Source organism: Uloborus diversus, chromosome 5, assembly GCF_026930045.1.
Source record: "Uloborus diversus isolate 005 chromosome 5, Udiv.v.3.1, whole genome shotgun sequence".
Lineage (NCBI taxonomy): Eukaryota > Metazoa > Arthropoda > Arachnida > Araneae > Uloboridae > Uloborus > Uloborus diversus.
Genome location: NC_072735.1, coordinates 79,305,795 through 79,331,013, shown reverse-complemented (window position 1 = coordinate 79,331,013; position 25,219 = coordinate 79,305,795). Strand labels below are relative to the sequence as shown.

The 25,219-nt window shown below is 31.8% G+C and overlaps 1 protein-coding gene across 1 annotated transcript; it reads right to left on the bottom strand.

Moving 5' to 3' along the window:
* Nucleotides 1-155: 155 nt before the first annotated feature.
* On the bottom strand, nt 156-25,004 carry LOC129222743 (DNA repair protein RAD51 homolog 3-like). Its single transcript, XM_054857274.1, has 8 exons — nt 24,795-25,004; nt 22,572-22,576; nt 14,880-15,118; nt 12,961-13,106; nt 11,384-11,511; nt 4,388-4,522; nt 2,065-2,256; nt 156-258 (listed from the first exon to the last, which is right to left on the bottom strand). Exons 1-8 carry the CDS (start codon nt 24,910-24,912, stop codon nt 232-234), a joined length of 990 nt encoding a protein of 329 aa, XP_054713249.1. The 5' UTR covers nt 24,913-25,004; the 3' UTR covers nt 156-231.
* Between the last annotated feature and the right edge of the window lie 215 nt (nt 25,005-25,219).

Genomic DNA, 25,219 nt, shown 5'->3' with positions numbered 1-25,219 from the left:
GTCTTTTTTGCACTATAAATGCGCAAATGGGGGGGGGGGGGAGAGGAGTCGCACCAAGTTTTACCTTTCAATCACTTTAAAAAAAATCAAATTTAACAAGTGTTAGATTTTATTAAAAATTTTCAAAAGTTTTTTTTTTTTTACAAATATATACATTATAACTCACTTTTTCTTCCGAAGTCACATACTTAAATATCTCCTAAAATGACTTTTCTTCTCAAATATACTCCATTACTCTGCATCACAAAACCCATTTTTCTAAGGAGAGAGGAAAAAAAATTATGAAACAATGATTGTTAATATTGTATTTGGGTAATAATAAACATGTAGAAACTGATTGGAGTGAAAATCATTGCACAGTTTTGACATCTGAAATTAATATTTAACAAATGTTGCCTTAGTGTACCCTTTGTTTCAAAGATACTTTATAAAAATGTATTAAAAAACTTTTGAACAATTAAAATATAAATTTGAATATAGGTAAACAAGTATAAAGATTATACATCATATATCGTTGCCTCAAAGCAACAGTAGGATGTCTTATTGTTATTTCTGGGATTGGATATCGTATTGTCGCTCTGGTCATTAACTTCTGTTATTTGTTGAAAATATTATCAAATAATTATTCAGGTGAAGATAACCTACCCTTAATTGAAGGATAATCAACACTCTCCATAATTTTGATTGAAAGAGTTGGATTTTTTAAAAATACTTTTTGAAGGCACATTGGCCCAACATTGTGAATGTCCAAAAGCATCCATTTTACCTAGAATTTGTGTTAAATAATTTATTCAATTCCTGTATAGTACAACAGGCTTCTGGTCGTAGTGCTCAGTTCGATTGAGTCCCCCTTTCTTTCATTTCATTCATTCATCAAATTCCTGTCTCTGTATAGAAAAAAAAATTTTTTTCAATAAATATTTCAGTGAATTAAAATACAATTTATTTGCTGTGAAGGCTTTAAAACTTAGATCTGTATTTACCTCACCTTTTGAGAATGGCCAAAATAAGCAATACAGAAAATTCTCAAAGAATTGAAATTAAGGAACCTCTGTAAGCTGACACCAGCTTAACTTAACATGTTTTTGGATTCCCTTGAGTTGTCAAAATATCAATTATTATTATTATTTTGGAAAAATTTCTTTTGAATCTAGTTTTGGTATTCAGGCACATTCAGTACCCATGTATACAAAAACAAACGTGACAACCAGCAACAGGCACTGGGCCCAGCTAGGATGGTCCTAGTCAATTGCTAACTCCCCAATGAAGATCAATGGCCCTCGTAATGATATCAACCCCCTTGCTCATTACAGCCTCTTCCAGTAAGCTGTTCCAAGAGCCCACAAACCTACCAAAGTAAGAATTTTTCCTAATTTCCAGGCTAACCTGAGAATTGCATAGCTTAAAGTAATAACCCCTTGTCATGCTTTCTATTCAAAAAAAATTAACTGGTATATACATATTAGAAGCCAGAGTTCGACAAACTACTCTAAAATATACTGTTCTCACACCAACTAGACAAAGTTAACATTCGATTTATAAGTGGAACTTGTCTATCAGCTGATAGGGTTACCAGTTCTTCCCTGATAAGATTTAATCACATTATTAAATGAAGGCTTAAAATTACTTTAAAACAAGGCACTAGTCAAAATTTTCAGTTATTTTTTACTTCTACAGACATACCATGTTTGTTGAAACGATCTGCAAATTTCAGAAGGATATTATAAAATTAAAGAAATAACATAAATCATTTTTTCTGTACAAGATTAGTTTACTTGGATTCACCATTTCTAGTCATTTGCTAACTTTTCATGAAAAATAAAAAATGAGATTACATTGTTTCAAGTGAAAGATAATGATGAAATTGCACAAGAGTTTAGCTATTAAACAGAAATATCGGTGACAATCTGCGGGTTTAAAAATTTGCATGATAGAAACAGAGCACATTAACTTTTGTACTTGTGCAACCACAGCAATTTAGGAAAAAAATAGTTAAAAATTTATCAACAAAAAGAAAATTTAAGTGTTAAAAATATTAAGTATTAAAAAAGTAGATTTCTTTACACTAATATGATAGAAAGTATTCGCTTCTGGCATAGAAGGGGACTTCAAAAGATGAGCTTTTCGTTGTTTTTCATTCCAAGAAAAAATTAATCGATGGGTACAAGCATGTCCCCAGCTTTCTCCTAGAGCAGGTATTAAATGAGAACTATTACTGCCATCAATTCGGGTTGTCATTTGGTTGGTCAGAACAACCTGCAAATAAGAAATTGCTAACTTCAGAAACAAGAAAATAAAGTAACTGAAATGAAAATGACAATGTTTTGCTGGCAGAATGAAGAAAAGCCATTAAAAAAGGAACTATTTATTAACTTATTTAAGTTGTGAAGCTTATTGCTCTCAATCTATAGCGTATTGTTCAATCTCAAGTTATTTCAATTTCGGACATTTTTAGAACAAATTTATTAGCATATGGATCAGGGTTGGCCTATTTTGTCCACCCTGAAAAAAACCTGAAAAAACCGTCCCAGGTGTCCCAGGACAAAAAAAAATGTCATTTCGTCCACTTTTTTGGTAAACTAAAAGTTTTTAGTTAAAAATTTGAAGTTTGGAAATAATAAATAATTATATAGATTGTTCCTATTTAAGTAATATTTTAATATAAAATAGCATACATAGATATGTATATAAACAATTGATTGAAAAATATTTTAAATTGAAAATGAAAAACTAAGATCAGTTGAAGTTTATGTAAATGTGTAAAAGTCAAATGAGTGTTAATAAGTTATAATGTATGTAATAGCATTTATAAAAACAAACACATCAGCGGTACATTTTAAGATATTTATCTGTGATGTGGAGGTTTATTGCCCATAATAAATGTATTTTTAAAATTAAAAAGTGGAAATAAAAAGTTTTTAAAGGTTGGAGTCTCAAAACATTAAAAATCATATTAAAAAAAAAAAAAAAAAAAAAAAAAAAAAAAAAAAAACTAAGTTGCTATGAAGTGAAATCTGTTCGTGTAATACAAATACAAAGGTGATGATCACCAACAGGCTCTGTACCCAGCCAGGCTGTACCGAGTCAATTTATTAGTCCCCAATGAAGAATAATGGCCATTTTAAAGCTAACTACCCCTTTGCTCCTTATAGCCTCTTCCCGTACACTGTTCTGAGTGCCCACAACCCTACTAAAGTAGTAATTTGTATTACATTAACACATCCATAAAAACATGCAAAGTACATAAATATTTTACTATGGGGTGACATCAATAAAAACTTGAAAAACATAACAGTAAAATGTTTTTAGTCTATAAATCTTCGTTTTGTATGTGTGTCCCCAAGCATTTCATTTGTCTTTTCAATTGAGTTTAATTTCTACTATTGTAATATATAATAGTGTAATCACACCCAGTAGCTTATTCACATTGTTAAATTTTATTACTTTTAAGTAAATTATGATCTAAAATTGGTTGCACTAATGTGATTTTTGTTTTCTTTTTGGATTTATTAAATTTTAAAGTTAACAATCATTCTATTTTAATTAAATGATGAATTCATAATAGATAATGTATGAGAATTATATACTAAATTTATTACACCATAACAATAAATTTATGTATGGACAATCAGTTGATTTTTCATTTCGTCCATTTTGTCGAATTTCTTCCGGTATCCCGGACTTTTTACAAAAATGGATAGTGAGGTCATAGTCAAGTCATAATAGCATATAATGTAGTTCACTAACTCTCTTTTTCTCTCCTATTCAAATCAAATGCTGGCAAAATTGTTATCCAACATTTTTGAATTCATGAAATAAAGGATTATACACAACAATAAAATATTGAATACAAACAGGTTCATTTGTATGAACATTTAAAGTTACTATGTTTGGGAATTTCCCTCAATTTATTACATTTTCAAGTAAACTTGTAAATAATTCTTCAAGAGAATATCATCTACGCATAAGGAAGAAACATAGTTAATATCAAACCGCCAAATTAATGTTATAGAATCTGCAAATAACTCAAAATTTGAACATGAACTATTTTAAACAGACAGAGAGAGACCATTACTTAATGACTAAAGTAATGTCTAAGCTAGTGATGCTGCAGTTTCAGGCTTATGAGCAATCATAAACAAGAAGGAAGGATGTGGATAACCTTCACACTGGTAGGCAGCTAAAATAAGTTTAGCACACCAGCAAGGGTCTAAAAACCTAAACTCAGCTTAAATGAGAGGTGTTCTACTTCCAGTTTGTTTACAGCTTTTCTAGATTGATGATGACTAATTAACTTGAAACTGCAGCATTTAGATGCCTATGAAATATGCTATTATGAGGTCTGACTGTATGTGTTTTAGAAACAATAACATTGAAAAAAACTTACAGCTATTTTAAAATCATTAGCAACTTTAACCAAGGTTTGCATTATTCCATTCAGAAGTCTTGAACGTAATGAATAATTTCCATCAAATCCATAACGAAAATGGAATGTAATGCTGTCAATTATTATTAAAGAAATCTATAATTAGAAAGAAAAAACACAACTTGAAGTTTTCACATTTTTAAATATCACAAGAGTTAATGTAAATTTATGATTCACTCAACATTTTTAAAAATAATACAACGATCCATTTAAATGCTACATACTTCAGTATGAGTTTGTAGAAATAAAAATACAGCTTATTCCTAATGTAAGTAATTTTATTCTGTCTTCAAAAATAATTTTGAATATTTTTCATGTTGGAGTTCTCAAGCATAACAAAAGAAAAACTAAATGGGCAATTTTTTGTAAAACTGACTGACATTTCCAAAGCAAAACAATAAGCATTTTGTTTATTCCACACAAAACATACATGATTATGAAGCTATTTTTCAGTAGTTTATTGTTATTTTTAAGCCAAATTTAATGAAATACAGTGGATGCCGGGTAAGTGAATCAGCCGTTTTAATGAATCAAATTGTCAAAACCAGAACAGCTTTAAAAAGCCAGCTTTATTAAATTAGCTGCTTAAATGAATCAGCCATTTTATACAATTCCGTAGCCAGAATTTTGTTTCGGGGGGGGGGGGGGTCATAAATTTTCGACAAAAAGTCACCTGTTGCTATTATTTTTGAAGCATATTGCGCACTGGTAGACATATAGAAATAAGGGGGGGGGGGCAAAACAGGAAAAGAAAAAAATTAGGAAGAATACTGGAGGGAGGAGTGAGCAGGCGATACTATTGGTTGTTTTAATTCTTCTTTTGGACATTAATTTTACTGAATTACCAAGAGTTAAAGTTACTTTATAAAAATGTGAGCAAATGTTTTCTCACATAATTTTAATTTACTACTATAATATCAGTTAATCAACATTCAATAATGTACAAGTTTTGTTGATTCAGAAAACGATGTGTGGTGCTGTAAATGTCGCAGTTGCCAAAGATACCAATAACATGTAGACCTTTGATTGGCCCTCAAGTTGGACATGAAATAGTAAAATGTACCACCAATCACTTTTCAGCTCTTAGGGTCAGGAGCACCCAAATGAAACCGTTTGTAATTGAAAAGCAGAACCAGGAGTATTTTTAATATTTTGAAATACATGTCAAAATGACATGTATTTCAAAACTGGAGTTTGGTATCTGATTTTAGACGCAATTTCAAAAATGTTTTTGATTAAAAAGTGTTTTAAATAAGCTAAGTAATCAACAAATTAGTATAATAATTAAGTACATATAATACAAGTACGTATGAAAATTATATGTAACTTACAACTTGGGGTAGTGAATCTTTGTTTCAACACCTTTTTCAGTTCATATTTTTTTGGAGACAGTCCATAATAGTGAATTCCTTGCTCAAGGTATTTTGAGAACACTTTTCTAACTTCAATTACCGTGTTTTACGCAATTAATATTTATCAATTTCTAATCTTCTGCAATGTTTATAATTCGTGTTTTTAAATTTAATTATCAACTGTCTGTAGGTAATGCCAATGATAAAAGAAACTAGATAGAATAGTGGATATGCTTTAATGGATTATGAATGTTTTCCCCCCCATGCTGTTAGCCGAAAAATATTATTTTAAATTTTTACGTCAATAATTACTCTTAATTAATTTATTTTTAATGAATTCAAAAATTTTCTCGGCAGAAATATATGCGAAAACTGATCACTATAATTCGATTAACCGGGGAAATTAATCGATTAAGTGGGATCTCTAACATTGCACCTACGGGGGAAAATTCGGTTCCAGGAGATTTTATTCGTATAAGTGGGGTATTCGTTTATCCATTACCCAATTAAGCGGGGCTGAAAGTATTGTTTTATCATTACAAACCAAGTGCGCAGAACAAAAAATGACTTATTTTGTAAACAAACAAACAAAAAAAAATGTGTCTGGTAAATAAAAAAAAACACTAAATGAAATGAAATATAAAAAGAGACAATTTAAAGTATATTCGTGTGTATTTTGGAAGAAACTGCTTTGTTATCTGAGTAGCCAATTAATATTTGTCAATTAAATTTGTTCTGCTGCCATATTGCTGGGCATTATCAGCAATGCACATTTAAAAATGCTTTTTTTTGTTCTCAAGAAACATTATAAAATTGAATGCAAAATAATACAACCTTAAAAAGCACAATTCTGCAGGAACACTGCAGACATGTGTTTCTACGTTACAAGGAACACCTTTATCAATGCAAAAATTTGAGCTGATGGATGAATAGATATCCGATAAATTGGAGCAAAACCCTTTGGAACGGCCAGAGTCGAATCTTTAGTCGGATCATGTGTACCTCATCCATGAGATTCATATTCAACCATGAGCTCAAATTTTAGCATTGATAAAGGTGTTCCTTGTAAGTTGAATTTCTGTCTGCACTGTTCCTGCACATTTGTGCTATTAAATGCTGTATTAGTTTGCCTTTGTTTTTAATCACAAAGGAATTGTTTCCTTCACATTATAAAATGGGCTAAATAGCAATATAACACAGGGATGCCCACCTAGAGGAGAGGATCATGGCTCAGACGTCGGCATTAAAATTTTGAGGGGTATTATTCTCTTTTAGTTTTTTTTTGGGGGGGGGGGCAGGGGGTCTTGGCATCCCTGCACCCCCTGCCCTTGGATTTAGGGGGTGGGGTGCACCCTTAATCTCAAGGGGGGTTGTATAACAGGAGCTCAGATTATAAGCAAATGCGTATACACTTGAATAATTGCAAATTGCGTACTTCTACTATATCAGTGATTCAATTGATTCACGTGCTTAAGGAAACAAGACTTTACTCAAGTGTATGTTTTATATTTTCTCATGAAATGTTATAAAAATTAATGTGGAACGTAGAATTGAACAGGGGGAATGTCCATCCATCTCAATTTTTTAGGCTGGCCAAATTGATTTGAGAAGGTAATTCAATAAATGATGAATTTATTTTTCGAAGACCCTCTAATAATTGCTTTACAACAACAGAAGGGTATTACAAATAACAGACGTGTTTAGCGTTTATCAAAAGTCTAGAACATTGTGAATGCAAAAATCCACTGTAGAGAAACATAATATATTTGAAACAATGAAAAAGTATGCTTTGGTTTATCCAGTAACTAAAATAAAATATTTAGATTTCAAATGTTCAATTCTGATGCAAATTAATATGCTAATTATTTAATATGTTGAAGTTTGCTGATTGTTTATTTAGTACTTTTGAAATATAGTTATCTTACCAACCCACTAGTACTCTCATTTTGGAATTAGATGGGGGGGGGGATATTTTAAAGGTCAAAATGTCGTCCCAAAATTAATAAGTGAAGGGGGGATGGATGGGGGGGGATTCACGAGCAGCTTATTTGTAATATTTGATACCAGGGTCCACCGACTGATGACAAGTCCTGGTGTTAAGCAAATTGTGATTTAAAAAAAGGATAAAAGAAAAAAAATCTCGAAGTGAAAAACAATGCATGGTTTCTTTTTTACTGCAAAATTAATTTATTTTAAGGATTCAAAATTTTTACTTGTTTCATACTTTTGCGACATTCTGATTTCGCCCCATTTCTTTTAAATCTCATGCCGCTAACATATAACTTAAGCTTGACGATTCTACAATGTCTTTTTTACTAACCTTTAGCAATGAACCATTGGACAAATGAGGCTTAATTACCTCCCTTTCTGCACTTTCGCAGTGGGGAGAGAATAGAGAAAACATCTCCACCCCTTCACCCCCTACTGAGTACTAGATTCGCATTGCAAATGCAGCACCATCAGCATTGGCAATTTAGTTCCTTTCCTATTATTCAAGCACGCTTTTTCCCAAACTAGTCTTGCCAACCTGTTTCTAGATGTAGGCTTTTTTGTCAAATCATTCTTCCGTTTTGGGTCGAAAGTCAAGCAACATACGTTTCTACCGATGTGGGACATCTTTGCCTGTAAAATATTGTTGGTAAGACCATGGAAAGGATTTGGTTTAGCTCACGTTCCCCTGGAAATTTTTGAAGCCTTAAAAATGCATTTGGGACTGTCCCCAGAAAACTTTGTTATTGAAGTTTTAAAAATGCAATTTTGGAATACATGTTGACATCTTGGGGGAGGAGGTGGGTAGCTCTAATTCGGAAATTTTTTGAAGTTGTTAGGCCTATGCTTGATGACACTGGGGAAGAAGAGAAGGTTTGGGGGATTCTCAAATTTTTGACAGTAAGACTTTAAAAACGCCGTTACAAATTTTCTTTGGGTGAGTTCATGGGAAGGAAATGAAAATTTAGAAGCTTTCCTTGCATGAAACACATTCTAAAGTTCTTTTCGACAACCTTAGGCAAGGGAAAGAGGTAACCTAGAGAAAATTGTTTGCAATCGAAGTAAAAGAAATATGATTTTTGATTATGTTTGGTACGACGGCATAAGGATCATGTAATTGGTAGCTGTCCTGAAATAAATTCTCGAAATCAAAATTCTGAAAATGCAATTATAAGTTACTTTTAGTGATATTATGGTCTTGTCAAAGGGGTTAAAACCTTTTGGATCAGCTGTTTTTAACATACATGGCCATTCTGAGATCAAAAAAGTGAGGAGGTGTATGACATCAAAGGCTTTGTTTTTTCCCCATAACATGTGTCTTAAATATGCTTCTCCCCCAGTAAGTTTAAGGATTTGTGGTTTTAAAAATGCATTTTTGACGATCTTTGGTCCTGGGAAGAAGTTGTTTGAGGGTACTTCCCAGCCCATTTTTTGAAATTGCAATCGTAAAACTGCAATTGTTATATCCCCTAATTATGTTAATAGAAGGACCGGGAGCTCACCAACAATTTTTTTTTAAATTGTAACTCTAAAAATCCAGTTTCCGAAAATTTTTGGTGATGGGAAGGAAAGATTCAAAGGCCCAACCCCAGAAATTTTATTAATTTGTAGTTTTAAAAATGCATTTCAGACAATTTTAGGTAATGTAAAAGGAGTGGGCATTCCCTTGGTTCTTTTATGAGATTTAATCTTTTAAAGTATAATTCTCGAATATCACCTGTTATGCTATGAAGAGGGGGGTTCAGGGGGCACTCCCCGGAAAATTTTCCAAATTATGTTTGCAAAAAGGCAGTTTTAGAGGATCTTTAGAAATGTTAGGGAGAAGAGAGATTCGGGGCTAATACCCAAGAATTTTTTGAAATTCAAATTTTCAAAACACCATTGCAGAATATCTTTGGTAACGTTAAGCATATCGGCAATCTTTTCCAACTGAAGCTCGAAATTTATCCCCTGAAACTGACGGGTGTGGAAAAACATTCCCCCCCCTGAAAAATTCTTGAAGTTAGCTTTTACAAAACAAGTTTTAGAAGATCTTCGGTAATGTTAATGGTAAGAGTGGTTTGGAGGCCACTCTTCACTAGTTTTCAGGGGCTTTCCCCCAAAATATTTTTTGAAATTGAAGCCCTGAAAACGAGTTTAGACGATTTTTGGTGATATTTGGGGGGGGGGGGGGGGGGGCAGGGACAACTCGAATTTTCCAGAGTTGAAGTTTGAAAAAAGAAAATTTTGGAAGTTCTATTTTCCAGCTTGTAAAACTTTGGAAATTTCAGGGGGAGGGGACCCTTCTCCCGTTGGCTACAGCTTTGGCTTCATAGAATCAAAACTCTTCAGAAGATTTGGAATGAAATGTTTACTATTAGATGGCGTTACTTATCCATGTTCCATTACTTATCCATGTTCTGTTCAAATGATTGCTCTCCTGCATTAGTATTTCGCTGTCTGACGTCAGAATGGGGTCTGTCAAATGTCTGTAATTTATTGGATTTCATGATAGAAAATATAAACATGTGCTCCCAAGTGAGAAGGGAAACGTATGCTCATTTTGAAGTGGGTCTTTCTAGTTTCGGTTCCATTTATAATGGGATTGGAGGGGAGATATTTTAGCAAGGGGTTTTACTTTTTTGTTCATTTAGTAGCCATGGTGAACACGTTATCTTTCTGAGGAGGAAATATCTTAATTTATGACTGATCCATCTATGGATCTTTTGGGTCACATTGAAACAACTATAAATTATTTTTGTTGGAGTTCTTCATACAGTAGTTACTTTCGAAAATCATACACTGAAAAAGAAGGCAAAGAACTTAGACAGAGATGTGTAATTTGCTCAAAGCAGAATAAAAGACGTAACGCTATGTATTAGTGTAAAATGCTCAATGTGCATTTATCTGTGCTTTGAAATTTTGCATGCGGCTTTAAAATATCAATTGTCACAATATTCTTCAAGTATTTCATAATATTAAGCGCAAATATTTTTCCTGTTTTGTAGAAGATATATTGTTTAATTTTGGTACGTTTAGTTATTGTAATAAACAATATATTTTGCATTTTCATTGTTAAATATCAATTATTTTCTTCCAATTTGTTATGATTGAAATTTTGATATATTTTATCATATATTAAAAAATGGTTTCATTTCTGCTTAAAGTATACATTTTATCCATTATTATATATGCGTACTTTGCGAAATTTCGTATTAGGCTTAGCGGGAGAAATTGCCCCGGCCTGTGCGCACAGTCCGTGTGTAACAGTCGCCGTCCTGAGGGAGCGCTATCTTCTGCGAACTGCCGTCCCGGACGGGTTAAGTGTTACAAAATATTTAGTTTTTCTTTGAAAATGTCAGCCTGTTGCAACAATAGAATATCTGACCGTAATTCTGAGGCTTAGATGTCTTACTGTTGTTTTGAGGCAAGAATACATTTCTTTTTGAATTACTAAAGATAGATATAAACATTGATACACAAAAAGAATTGTGAAAGCAAAATTGAATAAATAAAGATTTTTTTCAAAATTTTCATTTAAAGGTATAAATATATGTACACTTGATTTTGAAGCAATTAATAATTTTATTTATACATACTTTGGGTAAATTTTGAAATGAAGTACAAAGGAGCTTACTTTTTTGTGGCTTTCAAGAAATTCCTGAAGAAGATTAACCCTAGCTATAACTTCAGGATATGACTTGCAAGGGTAATAATATACATTTTTCAAAAAATTTTCTACACTTAAAGTTCCAATATTTGCACCTGAAAATCAAATTAGTATAAACTGAAAAAAATCAAAGAAATAAAATTACAAAAATGAAAGAGATGGTTTGGAAAAAAAAAAAAAAAACACTTTTTTTTACAATAAAACTCAATAATGTATGCTGCAACAGAACCAATCTAAAAAGTACCTAATTCATAGTTTCTGGACTTATTTAAAAAATTGATGTGAAGTAACAATCACATTTTGAAAACAACCGGTATCCACATGGTGGCGTTCAGTTCTGTCATAACTTTCTTGTTGTGTGATAAGTTTTTTGCACAGATGAAAAGGCTCCCTTGTAGCCTTGAAATAGCAATATGATGTATTTTCTTAAGCATTTGTGCTTTATGTACATTTGTTTTTGCTTTAATTATATTCTTGTGTTGTTAACGAAAATTTCCGTTTCTTAAAAATTTATTTTCAATAATTAAGGACACTTTTTTCTAGCCATTTTAATGGTGCAATTATATTACTACATCACATGGTCTTATAAGGATTCAACTTGCAAGTATTTTGGAATATATGATTCAAATACAGTATACTCTTGGTATCTCAAAAACCTTGATATGACAAAAAAAATATTTTCCCCTTGCTTTTGTGTATATTTATCTCATGTTATTTTCATTCTTATGTCAAAGAGTTTTTAATCAAAACTTTGTTGAATATTTTACGAAGTCAAATATAACCGCAGTTTATTGTCTCGAAGCAACTCAAGGAATGTTTCCAAAATTTTCTCACACCCTTCATTATTTCTCTCAGGGGTTAGGAACGATTTGGAGAAGCTTATCTATTGTCACTTTCATTCTAGACCCCCATACTTGATTTGGGGTGTCCCAAATGCAAGTCCTGAGAAGCCCAAAAAACCTACCTAAAGACTTTTCTCCCCCTTCTCACGCCATTTCATTGGACCTTTTGACTTTATTTTCACCTCCGCATAAAGGGGGAGATGAACAGAAAATCTCTTTAGAGACACATTGAATGGCGCAATATTTTGTCCAACTTCTTTTCTTCTAGGACGCTCGAAACTCGTTTGAAACTGTTCTGCAACTTGGTAATCCAAATCTTTGATAAGTTTAGTCACGGTAAATCACTACATTTTGCTACTCACTAGAGCGTTCTTTTTTTATTTTTTTCATTATTTTTGGCTCATTTTAAATTAAAATTTTTGTTATTGTATTAAGACATTTTTTCAACTCCCATTATATGTTTCCACTTATTTTGAACTATCATTTGTAGAACATTATTTTATAATTATTATGACCTTGTTATCTCAAAAACTAGATATCTCGAAGTTTTTTTTACAGTCCAGTCCGTTCGACTTCGTGATATTGAGAGTATACTATATATAAAAAATAGCATACATTTTTAAGCTTTGCAATTTGTGTTCCCTTAAAATAAATTAGTACTAATATATTTGAAAATAATACAAACAAATTAATAATTCTTACTTTGACTTTTACATTTCATTATAGCTGAATTGGCAATTTGAACGAACCTCTGGATGACAAAACTACCCTCTGTGTCAATAAAAAATGCTTCGCCCTCTACTCCCCCAGCAGATTTAGGAAGCTGAACATTGGCACACAGCTGCAAACTGTGGGGTAAAAAAGAAAACCAATATACAAGCACAGAAATACCACGTTTATCATGGCTCACTTATAGCTGAACCCACTAAACAGAGAAACCCCACTTTTTTTGAAAAAATTATTGAAAAAGTTTTTTTTTTACAATTTCCCTTACAATTTGTGGCCTATACAAGAGTTATTCCAATTCAGCTCATTAGATTGCTGATACCTTTCTAAATTCTTAAGATATTGAACTGGAATTTTATTAGGCATTGCGGGATCTACTTGGGTTTGTAATAATGAAAGTTGTGAATTACTATTATTTGCGTATGCGCAGTAAAAATTTTTACTGCTTGGAATGTTTGTATTTCATCAAATTTTCAATGTATTTTAACTTCAAATTTTAGTATTATACTTTTCCTGTATGCTGTCAAGTTTTCTGGGGATTTGTTAAGGTTTGATGGAAAACTTTGCGTGTACAAGTCAAAAACCTTTTAAAAAATTCAGTTTTGAAACAAATGCTTATACTTTCATGAATATAAGTGATACTTTCTCAAAAATGGATAAAATAACTGTACAGAGTAAGCACTAGTTTCTGAAATTTACAGCTTATTCCCCCCACTATTTACGATGAAGGATGATCAAAAAATGTTTTTGTTTTCCTCAATTTGTTACTGATCCCCTAAATGTATGAGTTATTTGATTTTTATTGGAAAACGACAGCTGAAGCATACCTTTAATGTGACAAAAGTTCAAAACAATTGGTCCCTTACTTCTCAAGTAAAACGTAAATTTTGGAAAGTTGCTCAATACTTTTGGTGATATCATGTCATTTCAAGTACATTAGGTAGGCCAAACCTGGTCTTAAATGGGTCATTTTCAGAAAAATCAGGAATTTTAGTTTCTGGTTTTTTTACTATAAAGAAAATTACTATAAAAAATAATTTATTTATTGTTTACATTTTGGCCACAGAATGTGATTTATCACATCCATGGACTGTATATGTTTTTTTGTCTCCATATTTTATATTTCATGCACCAAATAAGAAATTAGCTGTTTAAGCTATATTTTCGATCAAGTACACATATAGTACACACTTCTAAGTTTAAAGTTAAACTTAATTTTCACATTTATTTAATTGCAACTTATAACCAGAGAAATAGTCACATCTGTGGACAGAAAAGAAAGTGCCAATAAATTCATCAAACTGTATTGGTTGAAGGATCAACTCTCAAGAAACCATTTTGTTTAGCGAGACAGAAACAGAAGCTTGCTTTGAGATTTCTGTGACTTTATTTAAAGTTTTTGTCCTTGATTTATAAAAGATCAACTCATCACATCTGTGGTTCATACAGATTTAAAATAACTAAGTATGATAATACACTAATTCAATGAATTGATAATATTTAATATAAACTATTTGTGTTTCAACTTTCAAGTCAAAACTTCCAAAGCACATGATCTTAAATGCAAAAAACAGTTGTTTTAATCACATTTGTGGTCATCACATCAGAGGACAGTTTATCCATGGATGTGGCACTAACAAAGTAAGTTTAAAAACTTAAAATATTTGCTCACTTGATCTGAACCACTGTAATAGCATAATTACTTTAGGATTGATCTAACTTAATCTTAAGTAGTTAACATATTAGGAGAAATTCTATTTTTTAAAGAGTCAGCTGCAAAATTTCTGCTTTTTCAGAGAATGACCGAAATATATAATAGAGTCAATTCGGAATAACTTCATTTGGTTAACATAAGTATCATCCAAGTTCTAAGATTGTCAAAACTAAAGGTATACCACAATTGGGTTTTTCCGGCTCCTGGACAACCGCAAAGTTCAGTCACTTTTTTCAATGGAATACCACCTCCTAAGATTTTATCCAACGAAGTACAAGACGTTGTGATAGGAGACAATGTTCTTTCTTCAGTTAGTATGTCTAAAGCACTGCAGCTCAATAATTGAGATATTGGTTTAGACGTAGATGATGCAGAAAAAGCAATGTCCAAAACATTCAAAGCTTCTTCAACTGTAAATTTCTGCTTCTGAAATAAAAAGAAAAGAAAAAAAAATTAAATTGATTTTTTGACTCATAACAGATTACATCATTCAATGCAGTTTTTCCAACTAAGGTTTTAAGTATTTTCACTGGCCAGGTACAATTTTCAGTTTGCCTATACTAGAGGATAGGAATAGTCAAGAAAAAAAACAGGAAGTTTTTTTTTCCTTAAAGAGGTTCATTTACTACTAGGGAAATTTTTAAAATTTCATGTATAAAATTATGTAACAGTGTATGTAGTTATGTAATGTGTTCGAAAACTCCAAGCAAGTATGCGAAAGTATGTGGTCGACATTTCAAAGTAACTTCCTTACCAAGAAAACTGGTAAGTGCATTTAATTTGTTCTATTTAATTTGAACAGCTATTTTTTTTCTATTGCATTAATAATTTAGATACATAGTATTAGAATGATAAAATGTAATTTTCAGTCGGAAAGCACAATAGTGAAAATGATTAATTAAAAAAAAAACATTTGCTATATAAGCTAGAGATTTTTGTGGTTTTAAATTCCCTTTTACAAGTTTTATAAACTCAATTTTTAAATTTCCTTTTCATGTTCCTCTCCTTTTAGTACACACTATTTTTATTAAAACCCACTTCAAATTTTGGCTAAAAATTTTTGATTGGACATAATTTGTAATGTTAAATTTAACTATTGTGTGTCTTCTGGTTTCATTTGAAAAACAGCATATACATTCTGAGCTTTATTGAGCATCATATTTTATGTTTTATTTTAGTGATTAAAAAAAATATATTAACATGAAAAACACACAAAATATTTTATTATTCGAAGTTAATTCTTATTACTTATTTTTCATTGTGTGTTAGAAATTTATTATAGTTTCTTGGTGAATATGCATTTCATCCTGCTATATTAGGTGTATTTTCAGAAAGTGTTTTTACACGTTAATCCACGTTACACATTGTGTTCCTTCAAATATTTCAGCATATGCCCTCTCATTTTTCAAATTTAGTTACAGTTTAGTTAACTCAATAATATATTTTTAGTGCCGAAAGATTAAAAAAGAAATGAAGTTGACAGCAAGCATTTTACATATTCATTTGTAAGCTCTTAATCAGAGATAGATTCATAAGAATATTACCTAATGCTTCTCTATCTTGAAAAGCCTGTTTCCATTTGTGATAAAATCTCGAAGATTAACTGAAATAAATAAATAATGTCGCATGTGCTATCCCCCCCCCTCTTTTTTTAAACTTATTGTATTAAATAGTAATCTGTCTTAGAGCATTCCTTAACTACATTTATAAAATTTTAGTTGGGTAATGGGTGCTATTTTTAAGCAGACGTTCAAACAAACAAAATCATTTTTGTTTCATACTACTTATTTTTTATTATACTTTTGTGATCTTGCTTTTGTTTCTTATATTTTATACTTTGCACACTTGTCATTTTTTAGATGCCCTTGAAAACAAAAAAATGCTACTAAAGCCTGGCAAATTTCCAGAGTTACATCTTTCAGTGAGGTCATTCGAAAAGGCCGCAAAATTACATAAGGTATTGCACATTGATTGATTAATCAAGGAAATAAAAAGCTAATTTAATAAATACAAAGCATATGGGTAACTCCAATAGTAGGTTATTTGCATCTCTTTGTGCTGTATGCAACAGTTTTTTTAATCATTCTACATAAGTTTTTTTGACACAAAACTTATTCTGTAGTACAGTGGTGCCAACCTATAATAGCCCGTGAAGCTGATCTGTGTGGCCTCATGGTTTGTTCGAATTTACAAAATGAAAAATCAAGATTTGTCACTGTATTACAAATTTGGAGGCAGACTCAAAAATAGATACTGAAAAACAGAAACTTTGCTTCAATAAAATAAAAATCTAGTAATGATAACAATATTTGGTTTGCGATTTACCTTTCCTGAAGCCCTGCTGCAAACTAGTCAACGGGCTATTAGTCTCTAAGAAACTCATAATCTTGACTTTTGATCAAAGTTTTAAAAATCTTACAAACCATTGAAGTCAGACTTACAGGTCTTTAATTCCCTGCATTGTCTTCTGTTTCAAAACTATTTTCAAAGTAGCTGAACTTTTATATATCTGGAGATATATATTTGTCAATATCTGGAAGAGGTATTGCAAGGGTTTGGTGGGGAAAATAAAGACTTTGTGTTTTGTTGCCAAAATGCATCGCACAATAGAAAGCATTAAAAAAAAAAACCATTTTGAAAATGATCTTTTAAATTTAACGCAAACAATCTTTATCTACAAACAAAGTTCTTGACAGAAAACATTTCCTTTAAACAATAGGCTACAGCCTCCTACACATGTGGTAACTTAGTTGAATCAACTTTTGAATGGGGGGTTATTAGGAAGTGTATCTAGGCAGAAAAATGAGGGAATCGACTGGCATCCTTCTCACAACACTCAACTCATCAGGCTCATGTGCCTCTACCATTCTCATCCCGATTAGCTGAACTTTCACTATGAGTAAGCTGGTTGAGTCTACTCGGCACAAATTTAATAACATTGTAGAGCAGCTACTTGCATAAAAATTAATCTTAGTCCAGTGATGCGAGGCAGGAAATTACTTTTTTTATGTACTTTTTTCTTTTGAGCAGAAAGGTTGATTCAGCTAAGTTACCTTGTATGAAGACAACGAAAAATGCCAGTCAACTAGTTGACAGTAAATTTTCAGAAATGGGGATTTAACTATTGACCTTGTGTGTAGGAGGCCTTACTGTCTTTAAAACCAGTGACGGCAATTTGGGGGGGGGGGACAACCGCCTTCCCATTTTTCATGGTTTTTTTTTTAATTTTATTTTCCAATATAGGAACAAAAACTAAAAATTATAAAAAAAACTTGACTTCCGTCAAAATTTTCAGAACATAATTACTTTTCAGTAATTATGTTATTGTATATCTGTTTACGAAACATCATTTAGCACAAGCACTCACTTTTAGTTTATGTATTTATTGTATAGGTATTAGTAAATCAATTGTTTTACTTAAACAAGCCATACTTGATTAATGAAATTATTACCAAGTGTTAGTACACATCTCAAAATACTTTGGGATAAATAATGTAAGTGTAATTCGTGTCTAAGTGTTTCTTCAAGGAAAGTTATTGTGTACATAATTCATCAAAATCTTAAGAAAAATGTAAGTTAAGTCAAAACCAACCTTTTGTCCTTTTCTCTCTTTTTTTTTTCATTTTTTTACTGCCACTAAAAGTTTTATTGCTTTTAAATGTTAATTTTTTATCACCCCCCCCCCTTTTCAAGCGCCAAATTGCTGCCTCTGTTCAAAGTGCACTGTGGATGTATATATGTAAACATTCCCATGTATATATATACAGTAGAACCTCGATTATCTGAGCTTCAATTAATTGATGTTTCTGTTAACTGAGCTGATAATGAAGTCTTTCTTTTTTTCTTTTGCGTAAATACGTAAGCTCTAAAAGGACGACGTGTTTTATTTCTCTGCCTGCTGTTCTGCCTCAAAAACTAACTTTGGTACAGATGTGATATACCCCCCCCCCATTTGGCGACATCCAATTTTTTGCACAAAATTGAAATATTTTTCTCGCCAATGAGGCGATAAATTTTTAAGCATGGCATCCCTGGTGAAACTAACCTGTGGTTGGCAACGCGAAGGCAAACTTGTTCGAACTTGTTTACTTGGGTTCTTGGTTTTACGCAGGAGAGATACGTGTTGTTTTGTGCAATATACCTTACAGGAATGCTTATTTTGTGTTAGTTTAGATTCAGTAGTTGTGTTTTGAAGTAAAAACATTAGAAAATGCCAGTTTCTTCAAACTTGAAGGTTAATTAAAAGTTAACTCCAACGTGGTGTGTATCTGTAACGCGCCATTGTCAGATGATGTTTTGTTTTGGACTGAGTGTGAGGATTTATACCATAAAAAGGTAAGTTCTTTATTTTAGAATTCACATAAAAATTCTCACTTCGGAAATTCTTTGTTTTTTACAACTCCTTGAGGGGTTCTTGTAGCTTTTAACTTTATTTTTACTGTATGTTAATTAATTTTACAAAAATAGTTTGGTTATTTTGTTCTAAAAGTTAATTCTTATCGATGCCACGAATTATTTAGACATTAACGTGCCTCCTTTAGGTACTGAATTTTATGTTAACAATTGAAAGTTCTTTCGGTTGTACTCTTAAAAATGCTGAATTTTATTAATAAATCTGCACAATAATGATGCATATTTCATACTTAAAACTGTGTCATTATTGTACACTGAACGGAAGGAGCCACCCTTGGGTGTACATACACATGAATTTGCATAATATACATAAATATACATAATTGTGACCATACTCCGACTGTAGTGTATATTAACAGTCGGAGGGATAACGGACCGAGCGGAGCGAGGTCCTGGCGAGCCAGAGGTCTCATAGTACTTTCGTAATGAGACCGAGGCAGGGCCTGCGAGCCGAGGTCTCATTACGAAAGTACTATGAGACCGAGGGCTCGTATCCCGGAGAAATGATGAAAAAACAATTAATGCATCAATTTCGACTTGTAATTAATACAATAATTTATTTCATTGTATTTTAACATGTTTACAAAAAACCCCGGCCCTGTACATTTTTGAAGCATATATATTCGTGATGTTTTTGTTGTGCTTTTATGTTGTTTTTATATATATTGTGTTCTGAAGTGCTTTGATCATGTTTTTTATCTGATTTTTTCCTGTTGGTGCTAAAAAAGCATCGCTAAGAACGATGTATGACATATGCCGTCATACATCGTTTTCTTGGCGACGCTTTCTTGGCGCCAACAGGAAAAAGTCGCCAAGGGTGTGGTATATCACATCAGTTCCCTAACTTCTAAGAAACATAAGACAGACTCATACTTAGAGCAGATGACAGATACTAACGACACCAATAGTCTTTTTTTGCTTAAAAAATTGCTTGATCAGGAAGCTATTGCCAGAAATTCAGGACTTTTGCAAAGAATGGTAACAGATTTAACAACAAAGATGTACATTTAATAAAATGATGAGTTTTCAATTTTAAACTAAATTTATTTTCTGGAAATTTTGTGCTTTTCAAAGGCATCTGTTAATATTTAAATTAGCATTGTAAAAAAAATCAATCGACTTTTAAAACTTACTATAAGTTATTTTCTTATTTTAGTTTTTTAACTGTAAAACATTATTTTTACATGTTCATTTTTATCCTTTAAAAATATTCTATTGTATTTTATTTAATACATTTTAAAATTTTGAGAGTGACATGCTTTTGTACAAAGTATTCACTAACCGAGACCCACAACATCCTGTGGTCCCACTTAGCTCAGATAAACAAGGTCCTACTGTATTTAGATAAATGATATGACAAGTTAAGACCGTTTCTCAGTCTTGTTGCATGATGATACCCCAGATGAGTTTCTCTTTGCTCCAGGAGAGCGTACGTCTTTGCTTCATGTTTATCTTTGGTTTTACTATGAGGACACGCAATTGCAACTGCAGTTTACGTAATCAACCAAGTGCAGTTGGCTTGGACACGATAACTAGATTCTTTCCAACACTTATATGGATGTAAGAGGCATTTTTAAAACTATTATTTTAGACAATTTTAAACAATGATACAATAAGCAACTTCCTTGCTTCTAATTTTATCACATTGGCAACCAATTTTCAGCAAAAGAACAGCTTAAAATTTTGTGGGCACCAAATTTTACATTTGTCACAACCTGCACAGTTTACAAATATGCAAATATTTTAGCTACTTTTTAAATTCACATTAAATAAAATGACTATTCTAATTTTTTTACCAGTATAAAAAAATCCACATAATTTTCAAATGTGTTAAAGACCCTTACATGAGTAAAATAATGCATTTAATTTTGTTGGAATTATTTTACTCATTTTAATTTGCATACATTCATTTCACCCGACTCACTGATAAGTTTTATTTAAACAGTTCTGACATTCTATTTTTTTGAATTTGGGTTGTAATACTGATGTGTAAAAGGGATGAAAAAAAACATGGTGTTATATGGCATATGTTTGTTTTGATTAAATATTGTATTTGTATATAAAAATTAAAAGTTGTCAAAAGGCTGAAATGTTTACCTTTTTTTCACATTCGAATCAACATTTAGCAATATCATACTATACACTAAGGTAAATATTTTATGGTTATAGAGTTAGTTGGAAAATTAATAATTAGACACATAACCCTTTTTTGGTATTTTTACTTCACTGATTAACAGTTGACTTTCATTCCCCATACTGAATACATATCTGCTGCTTGGTGAGGAGAACCAATGCATCAATTTACTTGACTTGGAAAAAAAAATTATCTATGATTAAATAAGGTTACTAAATGCTAATTATTAAGAAAATTTTCACTTCATTTTTACTGCAAATTTTAAAATGTTACATTGCTTATCCCCTTCCTGCTATTTTCTGCCATTTTTAATGCTTCTGTTCACTTGTTTTTCGTGGAACAGTTTTCTACGTTGTTTTTGACTGCACCTTTGCTTTTAGCTGTTCATTGATGCAAATGAGGTTAACGCAAGTAAAAATTTCTCTTAACTCCATGCTCATTGGCTTAATTACCCTCTTTTGAGAATGATGTAATTTTGACAGGATGGATCAATACTCTGTTTAAGTTAAGAATTTCATCTTCTCACAATTTCAACCTATTAATTATTTATTGATTAATCCATTTATCTATGCTATCATGTAAATCGACTGTAAAAATAAAATAAGCATTGAAAAAAAAAAACAAGTTAGATAAAGTTATGTTTATTTTGGGGTTTATTATTCGATAAATAGGGGTTTTTGCCTTCATTTTAGTCACGGGAAAAGAAAAATCACTAAATTCGTTAAATAGGGGTTCATTAAATCAGGGTTTGACTGTATTTAAAAATTCACAATACCTACATTCCAATGCTTCCCCCCCCCCCCTTTCTTTTTAAATATTCGTTTTCTGTAGAAAAATATACTCTATGTGAACCATGATGTGCATCACAGATTTAAATTTTGTACCAATTTCAAAGTTTAAAATAGCTGTTACAAATATTAAAATTCGAAACTAAAATATCTTTAGAATATACTTAACAGGGGTCGATCCAGGTTTTATTTTTTGGGTCCCCATTTTGTGAAAAGGCAAAATATTTTTGTGAAATTTCGTTATTTTTGTGAAAAAGCAAAATATTTTTGTGAATTTTCTTTGTTTTTGTAAAAAAGACCTTCTCGTGATTTTTTTCTTGGAAAAGATTATATTAAAGCATTTTTAGCTGTCGTATCGTTATAGAAAAGCCCTAGACAGGTTTCAGGGGTGATTGCAAGTTCTTGAAGAATGCATGAAAGCAGTCAAGAGAAAATGCGCTGGGGGAGGGGGGGGGAAGTAAGACCCTTAACATTTTATTCGTAATTTGACACATACATTACATTTATTGCTTTTTACAAATATACATATGCAAGGCACACTTTCTTAAGGTGAAAGTCTCACAACAGATTTCCTGTTTGCCCCTCTCAAATACTTTAAGAGCAATGAAAATTGCACATGCTGTTGAACGTAATGATAACTCCTAATAAATACAATATGAACAGACTCAAAGATATCACATATTTCTTAACACAGAAGTGAAATACTCATTAAAGATTCCATGTATGTGTTTGAAAAACTTAAAAGTAATTAAAACCCAAAATAATACTGCACCAGCATTCAGCGTTTAATTTTTTGACTTTTGACGTTCTTACAGAGTAGGTATTTCGTTTAAAACTTTGCAATTTAATAATGTTAATAAATATATAAGAAATTTTCTTTGTTTGCCTCTTAACAAGGTACAGTAAACATCAAAAATGCGAAAAATTCGTTTACCATGGCCGATGTAAGGAAATTAAGATCTTCAAAACAAATAAAAATATAAAAACAGCATGTAAATATGTTTATTTTAAGTAAAGTTATTTTAGAATTGGATTTTGAAACTCAACACAAATTAATACTAAATATATATTGCATAATCAAAGTAAAATTTAAGATTTTCCTGAAAACAAGCTACCAATCACAAGTTTCCCTCTCCCGTCCCCCTTCTGACGCTCTCAAGCAAAAACACCTCACGCAGCAAGCAAAAAGATAAGATGGGGGAAGGTGGAAGAGGCTCCCGCGTAGATGCGTACACATTTGCGGTTAAAAAATATTGTGAAAAGGTTGCCTTTTTATAAATTTTTGTGAAGGGGCTGCTTTTACGACGCGGAATATTGTGAATGGGGCCGCTTTTGCGATGGGGAATTTTGTGAATGGGGCCGCTTCTGCGGCGCGGAATTTTGTGAATGGGGCCGCTTTTGCCATGCGGAATTTTGTGAAGGGGCCGCGAAGCGGCCCCAATTTGGAGCTGGATCGACCCCTGCTTAAGAAATGAAAATCACCCATCAGACATAAGTCATTCAAGGAGATAACAAATGAAATATTTTATAATGGGTACCTTGACTTTTGATAATCACCCTTCCAATAAAATCAATGCTGAAGTGCAACATTTTCGCAATATGAAGTGTAAGAATAGCCAAGATGAAAATATGTTTATCATGGAAAAACTATAATTTTATTAATTCCTAAAGGTGCTTTGTAAATATTTTTGTGGCATAACAACTTGCTAAATAATATTAAACTTTCAACTTGATCAAATTCGAGATTTATTTTGCATAAAAGTCGCATTTAAAAGAAAGAACTGCTGTTAAAAAATGCCAAATCCCTGTTGTTATGTCAACCCCTGCTTTTTCAGCAAAGTTTTCTTTCGCCATTTTCCTCTAGTGTTCATCATTTCACTGACTTGAAATTCCTAAATATGTCTTAACTGAAAAACCAGTGCGTGGGGGGAGGGGAGGGGAGGATTTCGTGTAGGTGAATTGGCAGAGACAACTTTTAGCACGGTATCCTTGATTTGATTTTAAAACTGGTCAGTATTCATGAAGCAAAAAAAAAAAAGGTCAAAAAAAATACAACTTGGGAAAAAATCCAATTTTTTTTTTATCATATTTTAATTAGTTTTTTTTTTTTTTTTTGTTTTTTTTGCATACACTGTTTTGCTAGAATAAAAACATACATTAGGTATACAGTAAAAGTTATCATATTTTCTTTTAATAGCCATAAGTTTTTTTTTTTTTTTTCACTAAAATCTCTCATTTGAATAGCGTACTTTGAAATTTGATCAAGTGGAATGCTTGAATCTGAACAGGATTTTCAAATAATCAGCTAAAGTATTTTTTTCCGCTCGAATTACTGTTGAAATAGTAAATAAAAAACCGAAAACTGAGAATTTGCATTTTTATGAATGAAAAAACTTATAAATGAAAATGGTTTTCTTTCATTTTAAAAATAAGAACTACACAAGGCAACAGCAGAAACATTTCGATTTTTAGACGAAATTTTAAACACATGGGGTTTGAAATTATTATCTTCGTGTCAACTGCACATGAACAAGTCAAATGTTGCTTCGCACATTTTCTGTGTCAGTAAAGTTAATGGTTGTTTTGAAATTTTTGCAGAATAGCCCTGGACTCCAAGCTAAGGAAAAACATGCTAAAGAAATAAAATTCACTTTAAACAAGTTCTTGGTATTCTAAAAAAATAGACTTGTATTGAAGAGTAAACACAGTAAATTTTTTGGTAGGGGTAATAAAATCACAACACTGAGAAAGACAGAAATACCTTTTGAAAGTTCTAGCGGTTTAAAACCATTTAAATCGTCGACACTCTTAAACCCACTTTTAGCAAGTTTATAGCGAACACCCTGAGGTAAAGGAAGAGTAGATAAATATCGTGACATTCTTAAAACTTATAGTTATTATTCGTTTTGACACATGGAGAGTTACTAATGAAAGTAAACAAACAAAAAGCAAAAATGCTTGGAAACCAAAGAACCGCGCGAAACGTCACAACTCGAAAAGTAGTAGTAGTTTAGTTTTTGTAAAATATTGTCTTTTCTCAATGCTTACGTTCGACGAGCTCGACCGAAGGCCTCGGCTCGACCGGTAGCGCCCGGTTAGTTAATCACGTGACAGCTAATAATCACGTCGAACGCAACTTATGGTAATGGTTGCGTTCGGTGAATTGCCGGTAGCTCAACGGTTAAA

What these genes read in the sequence shown, in the direction of transcription:
- LOC129222743 (XM_054857274.1), bottom strand. Translation starts at nt 24,912, where the DNA reads ATGTCACGATATTTATCTACTCTTCCTTTACCTCAGGGTGTTCGCTAT. An exon ending in AATGAAATGTAAAAGTCAAA is followed by an intron (nt 11,512 to 12,960) that starts GTAAGAATTATT and finishes TTTGATTTTCAG; the next exon opens with GTGCAAATATTGGAACTTTA. An exon ending in ATACTTTCTATCATATTAGT is followed by an intron (nt 259 to 2,064) that starts GTAAAGAAATCT and finishes CTCTCTCCTTAG; the next exon opens with AAAAATGGGTTTTGTGATGC.